The sequence below is a fragment of the Belonocnema kinseyi genome, chromosome 1 (genome assembly GCF_010883055.1).
Source record: "Belonocnema kinseyi isolate 2016_QV_RU_SX_M_011 chromosome 1, B_treatae_v1, whole genome shotgun sequence".
In the NCBI taxonomy this organism is placed as follows: domain Eukaryota; kingdom Metazoa; phylum Arthropoda; class Insecta; order Hymenoptera; family Cynipidae; genus Belonocnema; species Belonocnema kinseyi.
In genome coordinates, this window is record NC_046657.1 from 178,836,675 (window position 1) to 178,853,091 (window position 16,417).

The 16,417-nt window shown below is 35.8% G+C and overlaps 1 protein-coding gene across 1 annotated transcript in view; it reads right to left on the minus strand.

Annotated features, from left to right (window-relative positions):
* The window catches only part of LOC117171454 (chromatin modification-related protein MEAF6), a 50,950-nt gene that overhangs the window by 29,880 nt on the left and 4,653 nt on the right, over positions 1-16,417 (minus strand). Inside the window, exon 2 of the mRNA XM_033358796.1 lies at positions 3,581-3,784. Coding sequence (XP_033214687.1) covers positions 3,581-3,784 — 204 coding nt within the window. The remainder of the gene's footprint in view (positions 1-3,580; positions 3,785-16,417) is intronic.

A 16,417-nucleotide genomic window follows, 5' to 3' on the forward strand; every position in this document is an offset into this window, starting at 1 on the left:
ACACATATATAAACAAGTAATATAAACTTCTTGAAATGATACATTTTTCAGAGTAGCTGAAAAGAAAAATTAATGCAAAATAAGGAAAAAATATTAAAGTAATCATGGGAAATAAAATTCGTAGTTTATTTTGCAGTCTCAGAACGACGTACAGAAATTAATATTATTTACATTTGATATAATAGAGTTGAAAATAATGTAGGAAAGTTGCATTATGGACAAAATCGAGCGCGCAGCATGAGATACGTGATGAGAATGTATTCGTTAAAGCCGAAAAAACTTTAAGAAAAGACAATACACTATCTCCAAATGACAGTTGTCGATGCATTGACTTCTAATTTTAGAAAACCTGTTCACAAATGTGAAGGGGGTATAAAGACCGATCGCGTAGCGCGAGCTCAACATCAAACACAAAATTCAACAGACCCGCACCCTTGACGCACTTAAAGTTGTGAGCCGCGCGTGCGATGGGATTTCGCCCTCGCGGAGGGCAGATTCCCCCATACTTTTTAAACAGCTGAAAATTAAGTTATAGCATTGCCTTATAATAGTTGAAGGGAAGTCTTATTTTAAAAAAAAATCTTGAGATCTGTCTAGTAGTTTCGAAGAAAAATAAATTTTCTAAAATCCTCGTTTTAGTTTTAATTCTAAGCTAAGTGATTGTCAGCATTTAAGATGCATGTGAATATGTAATTTATGTTCTAGAATATTTCCCTATACTCTTGACACTATGGATCACGGGTACCAAACCCAAACATCAGCGAAGCGCGCGTAGAATGTGCATACTGAAGACGGACATATTACAGTACAACTCTGATGACTGATCAATCCTCAGGCATTGAGGAAGCAATTTTCACATTCAGGCGTTTAAAATCTTAACTTCAGTTTTAAAACACTCCTATCCTTAAAGAAAACTGATTCTTGTTATAAGAAGAAACTGATGTTAAATGCAAGACTGTCTGGAAATCGTCGAAGTATGATTTAATTTTTCAGATTCATTGGTTTCTCCCAAAGGTAAAAAAGTAAGTCTTACGAGTGTAAAGCATATTTTGTTTGGTGTGACGCTTCGGGCTTTGAAACTGACGAGAACAAACGTACGTACTCTGAATTTCCGATGCATTTTTTGAAGAGAATTTCGACTGGACTTTCTGAGAATTTTTGGATTGCAGTGTTGTGGAAGCATTGAGCTTCACGTTGAAATGAATGTCTGATTAGTCGGTTCATCAAGCTTAAAATCTAACAAATCGGCTGAACTTAGATTGAGAACGGGAACACGGTGGAATGAACAGATGAAACGATCGAAAACGAACTAAAATTATCAGCCTTGGACGAGGCAACACATAATTAAAGTGTTTGTATTTGTCAAAGTGCAAAATTAATTATGAGCGACCAGTCTGTAATTTTGAACGAAGATTATGAATCATTTGTTTAATGACAACACTTGGGTGAAACTGGTGGCAGTTCGATGTATAGTGCAGATAATGGTTTTCGCAGTAACAGAAACAGTTTTACGGAGGATTGGCCATATGATCGCGGCAGGTTCCAGACAAGTCAATTGTTAACTGAAGCACCTGCTTGTACTAGAACGAACCGGATATAACCGTATATGCCTAAGGAATTGTCACAAAGTGAACCTGACTTATTACGAGCGGGTTTCGTTGGAAATCAAAATACAATGCCGCGCGTAAATCGAAATATTATATCCTTTGCTAATCAGCTCGGAATTTCGCGACATGATACTCGCATAATCCCAGACGTGATTCAAGATGGAAATGCGGGTGAAATTAATGCTAATGTTGATGTTCGATCGTAAATAGCGAATGAATTTGTCGAATTAAGGAACGTAAAGATAATCCATTCATAGAGGCACCCGTTGAAGTTAGTCGCGGTTCAGGGTTGACTATCGTCAACAATGACATGATTCCACCTCACTCCACGAACCTTATTTCCAAAATAAGTTTAAACGAAGAATTACGACTACCCATTTTCAAATTAGGATCTATTGAAAAGAAACCGAGTAAATTGGAGCGTTACGTAACTTTTAATCTGCAGAAATTCAAGAAACCATAAGGTAAACAGGCCGTGAAGGTATCCGAAATTCATATATGAAACAATCGCTTTTAGGAACAAGATCAGGATTTGTTGTATATTTTAAATTATTATCGAGTAACGATGAGCCGCAATGCGGTTAACTTAGGATCCACGAATTAATCTCCACGAAAATTACCAAGAAGCCTGGAAGCGAAACTATTTATTCATCGAATTGGCTTCATCGAGCCAATGACAAGGAGCGTCAGGAAATTGATATAATATTAAGCACATACAAGGAGGCAGGATTGATCGTCGAAACTAATTTACCATGCGCCAGTCTTGTTCTGCTGGTACGAAAGAAGAATGTTGAACCACGATTGGTTATGGGCTGTCGCAACTTGAACGCATAAACGGAACGAATGATCTTTCCCTTGACAAATATCGATGATCATCTGTCATTACTTAGCGGAAGTGCCTTATTTATCACGCAGGATTTAACGAATGGATATATGCAAATTCCTCTGGATAGAGAGAACTAATAATAACTAATATACCACTCTATTTATCGAAGCTCAAGCAGAAGGCTCTTGGACCTCTTCAAAGTAATTTAATTCTCATATACTTGAATCATATTCTGATCCCTGGAAAAATTGAGAAGATCTGAAAAAAGACTTATTCTGGTATTAGAGACTATGAAGAAAGCCGGTCTGACCATAAACTTCTAAGTGTTAGTTTTTAATGGAGAGAGTAACCTACTTATATTTCGATATTTCGGCTGATGGAATCGAACCGGACGAACAAAAGTTATGAGAGATGCTGAAAATTGTTTTTTGGAATTATCGTATTCTTTCGTCTATATCTACCGAAGTTTGGGAAGAGAGCCGGACATTTGTTTGACCTACTTAAACTGAATGTCGAATTCTGCTTTGAAAAGGAAAAAAAGCAATCAGAGTCATGACACAAATGCCTATTGTTCAGATGTTCGACTTTCAAATATGGACGGAGTTTCATAAGAATGCAAATTCGAAAGCCCTGGTAAGAATGTTACTTCAAAGTGGAGATGACACAAAGCTACACATGGTTTACGGAGTGAGTGGACGAACCAATGACTTTAAGAAAAATTATCACTCACGCCAATTGGAATTCTGATCGCTACGGTGAACCTGTGGCTTACTAACTCGAGGTAAAGTTATTAGAAGGATGTTTGACTGTTCAGGACTAAAATATTAAGTTTATTGTGTTCTAATTCTATAACTTTTAATTGAAAAAGGGAAGTTGAATTTAAAGGAATACTGTAAAATGAATATCAACTACCTGAATCGGAAGCAGAAGACGTGAAGAGAGTTAATGGCTAAGCGATTGAGTGAGAACGTGTACGAAAAAGAGTGGTCTGTAAAGTCTGATTATGGCCATTAAAACTACATCTCTGTTAAAATCGGTGTATGAATTGTGTCCTGAGCTTGCATCAATTTAGTGTTAACACACGTTCCAGTGTACATGCAAATTTAATTACTTTGAGCGTTTCAAGAGCAACATTGCGCATACTTACTGCCATAGATGTGATTGAGGACTTTGAGAACAATCTTTCAGCTTCTTTAAACTTTCTGTTGCGTTTGTCTGCTTTACTATTGGTATTCTTATTACTAGCTAAATATCTGTCCCAACCTCGAATTATGTTGCCATATAATTGCGTATCCTCAAGGTAGCTGCCTTCAAAAGCATATATTTGTCGTTCTAAATTTGCCAATGTGTCCTGAAATAAAATAAATATTCGTGATTACTTTTATGAAAAAATCTCATTTTCGTCATTGTAGTATATCCCCAAATGATTTCAGAACAAAAAAATTTAGCATAGGATACGAGTTTATATTCCATATTGTTGGTAATGGTAATTAAATCAAAAAATTACCTCTTCGGTGGTTTTATCAGGATGCAATTTTCATTGAAATAAAAAATAAAAAGCAACTGACTCTTTATGGGTCATATCATGAAAATTTTTAGAAAAAAAAACGCGAAGTAGAGATCTGCGCCACTTCTAGCTTATACGGATTTTACATGTGGGGCATAATTTCTCAAGTGGTGCCACACTATAAAATGAAAACGTTCGATAGGGCTCAATGTTTCGCTGATTAGAGTCAAACGTATATAACTGATTTCCTTTATCATGAAGCAAAATTTTAGTATATATGTTTCGATAGAATTTTGCATGCTCTTTTAACTGGTTACTACCATTGTTGAAAAACGTCATTTAACCTACATTTTCGAAAATCAATTTTCGAATATTCTTTAGAATTTGAATGTATTGAATTTATATCTAGTGAATATATAGAAAAGTGAAATTTTAGATAATCGGGGTGATTTATTGAAATATAATAATGTTTCTTCATTTATTTGTTTCTTTATTCATTTGTTTCGTTGCTTTGTAACTAATTCGTCATTAATTTCGAATATGATTTGAAAATTGAACCAATTGAATTTATATCTATTGAATGTTTAGCAATGTGATATATTTTTGTGTGATTTATTTGAATGTAAAAATTATTCTTTATTTATTTGTATCTTTATTAAATTTTTTCGTAGCTTCGTCAGTTCTGCCACTATTAGTGCATACGATTTGGTGTGATATTTTTAGACTTTTAATGGGAAGCCTCTTTTTCAAACGTATATAACTTATTTCCTTTTGCATAAAGGAAAATTATATTTTATATGTTTTCGACAGACTTTCTCATGACCTCCAAGCCAGTTATAATCATTTGTGGAAGAAGTTAACATTTGAACTCCATTGTCGTAGATCAAAAATAAATTTGACTTCTAAAATTCGGACCCTAGTTAAAAACCTGAGACATTGTCTATAAAATAACCCAATTCCAGGATAGTGTTTTTTTGTGACACAAGGAAAAATATAAAGAAACTCGCAGCTCGTTCTTTCTTGCAATGTTTTCAAAACTATCAGATGCTCACCCCTCAAGTATTATACCAGTGCGTAAAAAGAAACTGTAAAGAAACCGAAATTTTCTTCGGCAGCAGAAAACATGAAAAGAGCTGCAATTATAAGAAGTAAGCTTTACATAACAAGACAAAAAGGCACAACAAAATAGAACCAATAAATCTCGCACTCAAGAAAATTGCCCAGATAAACAGAAACATCACTTTTTTCTACATATTTAACATATATAAATTTAATAGATTTAATTTCCAAAGCATATTTCAATTTAATTTTACACTAACTGTAAGACAGGAATTGTAACTCGTAACGTAGCAATGACAGTCTCAGCCCTGAAAATGCAACGTTGAGTGATCCGTAACTGCGTGAAGGCTCCAGAAATATGAATGAGAACAACGGCTGATTACGGCCAACTACGATTAAAAGTGAACGATAGCAATGAATAATAATCACATCACGTGTTATTTTAATGTTTTATTACGATTTATAAAACCAAATTGGAAAATGCTTAGAATATCTATCAGGAAAAATAGTCTAATCGGGTGCATCGAGTAGTAATCAACCGAGCCATGTGCATTAGAGCTTCGAGGTATCACACTGACACGAAGCGTGAAAGTTTATAGGTGCAAGAGTCGAGAGTGATGCGAATAAAATTACCTGCTAACTATGAGTTTCATACAATACAATTTTGATCGTGGAACAGTGGGGATTTTTTTATTCTAATGGGGAAATCTTCATTATTCAGAATCAATAAAAACCGGAAAAGTGACTACCACGTACATTTTAAGAAGAGGTTTCCCACCGAAAGTCTAAAAATTGTAACCCCCCCCCCCATACTTCCACAAATATTTGTCGAAATGAAAAAAACTTTTTTGTACTTGATAGAGTGTAGCGTGAAATACATATTTTTGAAATTGAAAATGGTAGACGTCCTATTATTATCTCTTCTCAAACAAAATTTTGAAACTCCGCAAAAAAAAAAAGTCAAGAAACCTCCCCAAAACGTTTTTTTTTCTCTTGGATTTGCTCCACCAAATATGGGGCACATTAATACCTTAATGAGGAAATAAATTTTCTGGGATGAAAAAATGCATCCATGCTGAAGGCATTTTTCGTTACAACCAACCATTTTCGAAAAAATAAGAAAATATATGAAGGTGAAATTAGAAAAAAAAGTTTAATGGGTACGTATGGTTATTTAACCTTGCTTTTTAATAAAATCCTAAAGTTAACCAACTTTTATACATAATTCGAGATCGCTCAATTCAAATATAATGTCACAATTGCAAGAATAAAAATTGTTTACGAAAGTTAAAATATGTTCAAAATGTTCAATAACTACAATCATATTTGAATCATATTATTAACTGACACAATAAGACCTACGAGGTGCTTAATTCCACTATAGCAGTACACAGCGCGGCACCCGGGCACAAGAACCCTCTTACGGTCAATAACAATGTTATTCTCACTTTCTACCTTAGGTGCTTTTATGGGAAAAAATTAAGCTTTTTTTTAATTTTAATAAAAAAAAGTAAGGGTTCGCATTTGGAAAAAAACGCAAAAATATATGTATTTTTATTCTAAAGCTAAATAAGAAACGCTTGAAAATACATAAAAGTTCAATTGATTTATTTGGAAGAAGTTATGATTGACTGAAGAACGGCCCGCGAGTTAAAATGTCGAAAATTTGAGTCCCGAATAGTACAAAAGTTTCCCTCAACATTCCTGAAACATTTTAATGGAAGGTTAGGAGCATTTCGAAAAAAATGTTCCAGGACAGTTCCCTGAAGTAGGCTAATATCTACGTATCAGAAGAAGTTCCCAGGAAGGGTTCAGCGAATGTTCGAGAGGAATTAAACTTACATTAAATTCCTTATGAACATTTACCAAACCTTCCCTGGGACAGTTCTTTGATATCCGGATGTCTACCTACTTCTGGGAACCTATTTAGGAATTCTGCAAACCTTCCATTGGAATTATCTAAGAATGTTCAGGGAAACTTGTGTGTTATCTGGGCCCGCTCATGATGAAAATGCGGCTTTCTAGAGGTGTCTCCTTTGGGGAATTAAGAGAGGTCCACTAGGACTAATGCTTGTTGACTTTCAAGAAAATTTTTTAAAAAATTTTGAGGTGGGTGCACTTGGCAAAATATTTCCCATATTTAAAAACATTTGTTGAACTATAATGTTTAATATAGTTAATATATGAGATAATTATTAAATATCACAGGTTTGTCTTTATGATTGATACATCTTGACAAATTAAACGAAGCTTTTAAAAAAAAGGGGGTTAAATACATAAAATTATAAAAAATAGAGATTATAGGGGATTTTGAAAATAATAGGAGGGAAGAAGAAAAACAAAAGAAATATATTATAGTGGCGACAGACCGCGCGTGACAAAAAAGTAAACAAAATTTGTATTTGTATTTACTTGGGAAAAGTTCCTAAGGCTTAATAGCCACATAAGGAACATGTGATAAATATTACAATTAAAATGTGACGGCGATCTATTTGACGAGCAAAATAAAAAATAGGTATGCAACAATGGTAAAGAAATAAACTATAATGCACATAATCAGATGTGGGCTATCAACAGAAGAATACTAATAATATATATAGGCAAATATATATACTTAGAAGTAAAACTAATGCGTGATTTGGGGGTAGGATTTAATGTGTTAAATAAGTAACCAAAAAGGATTTTTCTAAAGTAATATTGTGAAGGTGCGTTTCTAATTGTTATAGGTAGTTTGTTCCAAAGGCGAGCACAACGAATAATATAAGACCTTTGCATTTTATACGTGCGATGTGGCTGCATTTTTAGTACTGTTTTTCTTTCACGGAATTTTGAATGTGTCGGTTGATATTTGTCAATAAAATACAAGAGGTTAAGAAGATAGTACGGGGCTTCAATACTAAATAAGCTATAAAGCAAATTACCATAAAGAATTGTCTTCTTTTGGCGACGTTAAGAAGTTCAACTCTTTCTGTATACTGAATAATATGTTCAATTTTGGTTTTGCTATAGATGAACCGAATGCAAGCATTAAGCGTAAGCTCAAGCTAAGTATTCAGCTCATCAGTAATATCGTTATACACTGCACGGCCGTAGACAGAGAAAGGAAAGATGAGGCCTACAGAATACAGACTACAGACAGACAAAACCCGTCGTAAAAATAGCTTTTTCTGACTCAGGGGGTTTCAAAACGTGGGCAATTAATGAAAACCGACAATGTGAAATTTTACATAAGACCAATACCTTCTCATTAGGATGAGAATGTAAAAAGTATACAATACAAAAAAATCCTGCATACGTCTGTGGAGAAAGCAATTTTGAATATATCCTGAAAATTTCAGATCAATGGGTAAGGATTTGTTCGAGTTATGTTTCCGGCCAGTGCAAAAAAAGTGGTTTCGAGAAAAACGCGCTTAAAGTTTCAAGTCCTCTAAAACAGTTTCTTAAAGATGTAACTTTTTTATTGACTAGCGTGAGGTAATAATATTGGGTCGATGGAATGATAGTGTTGATCTACTAGTCGTGATATGGTACCATACATGATATGGTATGGTGGTCATTTCATCGACCCAATATTACTCTAAACTAGTGGTCGGCAAACTACTGCCGCGCGGCAACCCTACACGGAAAGAAATTTAGGACATCTGTTGCGTTTGGTGTAGTAGGGCAACACAAACACAATGTTAACGCGACAGCAGCGCCATTTTGAGTCAACGCGGCGGTCTTAAAATGTGGTGCAGCGTTGCTCTCTTATACTTGATACGCTGCTGTCCCGAACGAGAGAACGTAAACGTACTACAGTAGTCGATCCGACTTTATTTATTATTTATTTTATTTAAAAAAATTCCTACAGTATCTACTAACATAAGAAGTCAATTCCACATTAGATGGATCACCCTCATCCCCCCCTATTCACCCCAAGCATCCTTTACAAAAATGAAAACTGCACCGCTTCTATGCTGATTTCGAATCCAAGGTCCGTTGACCTCCATCACATTAGATTCAAGGTCATTTGAAGATCAAACTGCAAAAAATCTGATAGAAAAATCCAGAAAAATACATACACAGGTTTTTGGGGTCGCTGATTTTGAATTCGAGGTCCTTAGACCTCCACCATATCAGATTCAAGGTCATTTGAAGGCCAAACTGCAGAAAATCCGATAGAAAAATCCATAAAAATACTTTTTCTCAGCTCTACCGTGGTAGAAATTCTTTTGAATTGGCGTTAAGTTAACCTTAACTTGACAGAGTTGTTAAATAAGCCCCTTCAAATGGAGCGTTTTTCATCAGGTTTTTTGCAGTTTGACCTTCTAGAGACCTTGAATATGATACGGTAGAGGTCAATGGACCTCGGATACGAAATCAGCGACCCCAAATGCCTATGTATGTATTTTGCTGGATTTTTCTATCGGATTTTTTGCAGTTTGACCTTCAAATGACCTTGAATCTAATGTGATGGAGGCCAATGGACCTTACATTCGAAATCAGCGACCCCAAAAACCTATATATGTATTTTTTTTTATTTTTGTTATTGGTCTTTTTCCCAAAAACACTGCATAAGAAACGTTGAAGTTTTCATTTTTGTAAAGGGTGCTTGGGATGAATAGGGGGGATGAGGGTGTTCCGTTTAATCTGGAATTGACTTCTTATTATTAGTAGATACTGTAGGAATTTTTCGAGCCAAATATAAATTGGGCCAAAAACCGTCCTCCTTTTTGTGGGTTATATTTTCTGACTTTGGATAGAGACATTTTTCATAAAATAACTTCTGATGAAAATGTACTTCTGATTCAAAAATGTGGATAAATATTAAATTAAGAAATTATAAAATTATACATATGCTTAAAATAAAAAATTTTGAATTTGAAAAATTAAGTTAAAAGCTCTTATAATCTGAAGAATAATTGTTTATTTAAAATAAGAATAATTCAATTATTCATTTTGCTTCTGAAATTAAATAATACGTGTATTCTAATTCTAAATAACATAAAACGAGACTTCATTTAAATTTGGTGTAAATAAAAATTATTCAAATTATGTAAAGTTAGATTATATTTATTTTGTGATAATTCGAAGTGCTGTGTACTGAAAAAGGCCTCCATCTTTAACAATTAAATGTATTTCTGATTATACTAAAAAGTAAAACACGACGCCCAGCGCGTGTATGAACCGGCGCGTCTCCCGAAAATAACGCAACCGTCTTACTGAATTCTGGGATTGCTGTTGTCCCAAAAGTTTGGCGCGCCGTTCGTCCCTCTGTCGGATCGCAGCGTTCTGAAAGTAAGAGAGTAGATGCCTTGAACACAAGGCGCGCTGACGCTCGTGTGTTTGGCTCAGCAGTGGTATGTATAAGTACCGCAGTCGCCCTAAATTTCTTTCCCTGTAGCTGCCACGGCGGGTCGAGTCAAAATCTCGTGGCAGTACCTGCTGTCACCAAGAAGGTCTAATCCGCCATGGACGCTTCCTTTATCAAGCTGCTCGAGTAACGGGGATTAAAATTCAAAACAAAAAATTCTAAATTTCAAAATTAGCTTTCTGAAACTTCGAAATTCAAAATCTGTGAATTCTTGCGTTAGATAGCCCTTTCTCGAAAGGTATCAACTGCTGAAATATTTTTAGTTTCGAAGGTCGCCCCACTGTCAGATTAACTTTCAGTGACACTGAAAGGTCGTCAATCGACAAAATAATGGAAAATGACTGAGAAAATACATTTTAAACTTGCGAAAGATTACTATTCAAATCTATATAACTTAAATGTACGTTTAAAACATTTTCTCCAAAAAGTCGCATGCAGTTGAAGTTCCCTGCGATAACTTTCCTGACGGTTGACAGTTCCACTTATCCTAGCATTCTATACTTAAAAAATATAAATATTCAAACTTTCTTTCAAGTTTAGAATATGTTCTCCGAAAAGTTTTCTGTACTCCTAAGTCAAGCACTATGTTAACGTTCCAGACATTTCCATATACAGCAGCATGACCGCTTCCATAATGTCATGCAGCAAAACTCACTACTCGGGAAAAAAACATTGCTTCCAACTCAATGTGATCAGGTGACATTTTCACACAATCAAACGATTTTTCTCTATTGCCTCATAAAGTTTAAATAAGTAATGCACAAGGTAATGCCCCAGTACAGTTTGATGGAAGTGCAGTGGTGAGAGGAGTGGTGGGAGCAGCACGCCGTGTTAGCGCGCTTTTCACTGTAATTTTACATTTTCATGAGTAACACTTTCAATTTCGTGGAAGAGTAGTTGACACTTCCGCATCCTTGTGTAATTAAATTGTGTTTTGTGCTGTGATGCATACTTGTAACTTTGTGATGGTAAGTGTCCTGGAATTACTATTATATTTTAGTGTCTTAGAGAAAATGTGGATACCGTTAAGGACTAATGTTAAATTACAAAATGTGTTCCTTTAGGATTTTTGTACAACTCCTAAAAAACGCTAAACGTTCAAGAGCGCAGTCCTCCACTGATAGTTAGGTAAAGATCAATTTCAAATATTTTACTTAACCTTTTAATAAAAGTATTAAAACATCCAGAAGGGATTGAACTAAGTGAAATTATAATTATAATAAATAATTGAAATAATTGAATCTGATTTTTGTTTCAGGATCGAGAACAGTGACGTTCCAGTAGGATTAGAAAATTAATTAATATAAAATATTAAAAGTGTGAATTTAATTAATACAGACACTCATTATAATTATATGCTAAATAAAAAATTGCTTAATGCAATAAATGTTTTTACATTCTTTTAGCATTTATCGCCTTTTAAATAATTCATTAAATCAATACAATCGAGTCAGTCCTTGTGAAGACAACAGTCAAACAATCTGGAGCGACCAGTCATACCATTTGAAGCGACTAGTGACGCCATTTGGAGTGATCACTCACACCAAATGGAGTGAGCAGTGACACCAAATGTAGCGACCAGCTACACCATTTGGAGCGACCAGTGACACCACTTGGAGCGAGCAGTGACACCACTTGGAACGACCAGCTACTACAAGCCATACAGTCATTCTCCACTCAATCTTAGTGTCACGCTCCACTCCAAAGTGATAAGCTCACTTCTGGCTTGAAGGTGGAGTGATATTTCATACCATTGCAGTGGGATCTGACTCCAAAAGTTTTAGAGAGTATATATTATGAGGTTGAAAACGAAAAAAATTAACAAAATCCTGTCCCAAGACTTGCTGCCACTCACCTGAAAAATGGCAAATATAAGATCTAATATCGTTGGCTTAGAGGTCAAGGACTTTAAACATCTTGACCTTGGTGCAAGGGGACTCACGGTAAACAAGCAAACCAAACATTTGTTCACACATAAATCCTCAAGAGTTCCAAGAAAACAACTTCTTGACGATTTTTCAAGATTTACCGTTGACTTTCTGAAGGTCATCCTAACAAATTAAAAACTGTCTTTTCAGAAGTAAAATTGGCCCTAAGGTCACAGTTATTTGTAGTCAGATGTCCCCCATTATCCTGAATAACTTAAGTCTAAACTTTTTTTTCGTATCTGGCTCACCAACAGAGATATTTTCGTGCATCAATTAAAATGGCCCACTTATTGCCTGGGTAACTGGGCGATCTTTCGAGTATGCAGACTTATCCTTCCGTGTGGGGCTCTACGAAAACTCCTTTCCCTACCGGCTGGTGGGAACACCAATGATAACACGAAAGATAATTATAGTAAGTGAAGTTTAAAATAACACAGGCCCACAAAAAAAGTGGGTTGCGCGAGAGATCAGAGTATGGTACCTATACGTATTTTGGGACGCTGAACACGAATCTAACATCAGTTTTTTCCCAGTCGGTCAGGGCTTTCCCATAAACGCAGAAAATTCTCTAGTAATTTAACTTTTCTGGGTATAAATTACACATCGGGGTTTTCCCCTAGACGCGGAAAATCCCCTATGAAATCGATTTGTCGGATATGAAGTAACCCTTGTTATTGAAATCATTTGCAAAAGATCAGACATGACGTTTTATGTACTTTGGTGCACAGAATACGAATCAGAGACCAGTTTCCCGCCAACATATTGGGGTTTTCCCCTAGACGCGGATATTTTCCTAGAAAATCACCTTTCTCATATATGAAATTGACCTTAGTATTAAAATCGTCTGTAAACAGGTGACAGCAGGATGTACTTACGTATTCTGGTGCGCTGAGTATGAATCTAACGATTTTTTCCCCCGATCCCTTCAGGGTTTCCCCTTTAACGAGTAAAATTTCATAGAAGATTAGCATTTACCGGTATGAAATTACGCTCGGTATTGAAATTCTCTCGAAACAGGTCAGCCATGATATCTACATGCTTTGTGGTGAGTTGAACACGAATCTGACTTAAGTTTTCCCCTAGACTCGCAAAATTCCCTAGAAAATCAGTTTTTGCCGTGAATGAAGTAACCCTTCTTATTGCAATCGTTTGCATGATATATTTATATTTTTTATGTTTCAGATGCGAATCTAGCATTATTTTTCGCCAAGAACGTCAGTGTGTTCTCCTAGATGCGGACATTTACTTAGAAAACCAGATTTTGCTTGTATGAAATTACCTTTGGTTTTGAAAAAGTTTGGAAACAGGTCGGCATGGCATTTTTATGTATTTTGGTGTGCTGAATATGAATCTGACAGTAGTTTCCCCTCAGTATCTCAGGGTTTGACCCCGGATGTGGTGAATTTCCTAGGAAAGCAGATTTTTCATATAGGGATTTACCAAAAAATTTCCATTAGCCTGGGACAATTTAGAGCCGAATGAAGGAACAGATTTTCTGATCGCGTGATAAGAATATCTGACTATTCTTAAACTTCGAAGACAAAAACCTGTTTCTCGCAATATTCGAATGGTACAGTGGCATCTGAAAAAGCAATTGATGTCATCGTCAAAGTCGGAAAGCCCTCATACTTCGACCTAGGGAAATATGAGGTTTCTCACCCCTAGGACGGTGGACTCACTTGCAAGCGGCACAGGATCCCCATCGTGCAGGCTTTTTCACACTCTCATGGATCCAACAAAACAAATGTTAAAATCTCCTTAGAACAGTGAAGTGCTCCCCAATACTTTCCACTAATGTGATAGCAAGCGTCAATGGTTTTACTACATTTGTGGGGAGCATAAAATAAAGAGCAATCTGAGAAAGTTTTCAGACAAGATGAAAAGTATTTTTAGAAATTGCTTTGGTTTTAAGGTGGCTCATCAAGAAATGGAATGAGTCCCGCATTTAATGCGTAGCACTTACAGTATTTCGCTTAACCCATGGAATGAAAAAGAGGATCGACCGAAACTAAAATTTAAGATACCCATTAGACGGAGACAACCAAAAGTCGAGGAAGATTGCTATTTCTGGATGACGAATGTTGCAGGATTCAGTAGTTGCAATATTTCCTAAATAGTTTACGCAAATGTTTCTAGCGTAACAAAGCCGCCGCTTCTGACTCTATCTTCTCACAACAAGAACTTAATGATTTAATTAAGGATATAGGGTTATCAAAAGATAGAGCCGAGTTACTAGCCTCAAGGTTGAAAAAGAAGTACTTGCTATCTAGTAAAACGAAAGTATCATTTTACCGAGATAGAGATATGGAGTTCAGAATGTATGTCTCAAGGGATGCAGACCTAGTTTATTGTATCGATGTAAAAGCCTTTATAAATAAACTAAAGACAAATTCGTACAGAGCTGAAGAATGGAGGCTGTTTATAGATTCATCAAAGCGTAGTTGAAAGAAGTGTTGCTCCATAATACTAAAAAAATGCATCCATACCAGTAGCGCACTTAACATTATTGAAAGAAGAATATGTTGATATTGAAGTAGTTCTGAAGAAAATCAGGTATGAAGAGCATAACTGGCAGAATTGTGGGGATCTCAAGATTCTATCTATTATTCTTGGGCAACAATCGAGCTATACTAAATTCCCACGCTATTTATGTCTCTGGGATAGTAGAGATAGGAAAAATCATTACAAGCCGATTGATTGGACACCAAGATTGGAGTTAGTTCCAGACTCACACAATGTGATGAACAAACCAATTGTCGATCCTGCAAAAATCCTTCTGCCACGCTTCATATAACGCTTGGATTGATGAAACAATTTGTTAAAGCACTAGACAAAGATGGTCAATGCTTTGCTTATTTGGGTCATAAATTTCCGGCTATTTCTGATGATAAACTGAAAGAAGGTACATATTTTTGATGGTCCACAAATTCGCACCATAATGAAGGATGAGAAATTTATGGATGTAATGAATGATGCTGAAAAGTTGTACAACACTTTCCAGGTAATAATAGACGTGAAAATTACAGGGGGATAGTGTCTGCTATGGTTGAAAACTTCAGTAAACTAGGTTGTTTGTTGAATGCAAAATTGCATGTTTTTCATGCACATTTGGATTACTTTCCAAGTAACTTCAGAGATTTCAGTGAGGAGCAAGGAGGGCGATTCCATCAGGATATTAAGACAGAGGAGCGTTGTTATCAATGACAATGGGATGAGCATATGATGGCAGACTTCTGCTGGATGTTAAAAAGAGATTGTAAGAGAAAAGGAACAAAGAGAAGAAGAAAACCACTCGATAGATCTTACAGTGATAAACGTGTGCGTACGGCCAGAAAAACAATATAATAACATTATAATTCTAGTATGAAAACCTATTTAATGTCGAAAAACTCAGGTCAAATATGCTTTTAGTGTGGCGATCGACAAGAAAAAATTTTGAAGTAGGCTTAGTCCCCTCCTCTGAAATCCTACTGGAGCAACTAGCACTAATGAAGGATAACTCAGATTCGATTCACTCCTACTAAGACCTGGCTACATTTTATGTATGATGTTCAATGGAATAAGGGTGACGTCATACGCGCGAGAATTGCGTTCATAGCAATATTAACGTATCCAGGAGAAAAGCCTGACCTGCTGAGGAAGAACCAAGTTCAGATTCGTATTCAGCACACCAGAATACATCAAGATATGATTTTCGGGCCGCCTTCCAGATGTATTTAATACTAAGAGAATTCCATGTATAAAACAGCTGATTTTCTAGAGAACTTTTCGCGTCTAGTGTAAAATACTGAGGGGATGAGGATAAACCAATATCATATGCGTATTTAGATAACCAAAATACATAAATATATTATACTCTAACCTGTTTACAAACGATTTAAAAACAAGGGCAACTTCATATACGAAGAAGCTGATTTTCTAAGGAATTTTCCGCGTCTAAAGGAAAATCCCCTACGTGACATACCTGGGCGTGCCACAGAGCCGCATTCAGGATGTGACCTCTATAAAGGATACTCTCCGAAGCAGATACAAACCTCTCATCCGACAGATTTGGTCTTCAGAACTGTCGGCGAGGAACAAAGTATCTGCAACGAACATCCTTGCCGTCCCGGTACTACTCTATTCATTTGGAGTAGT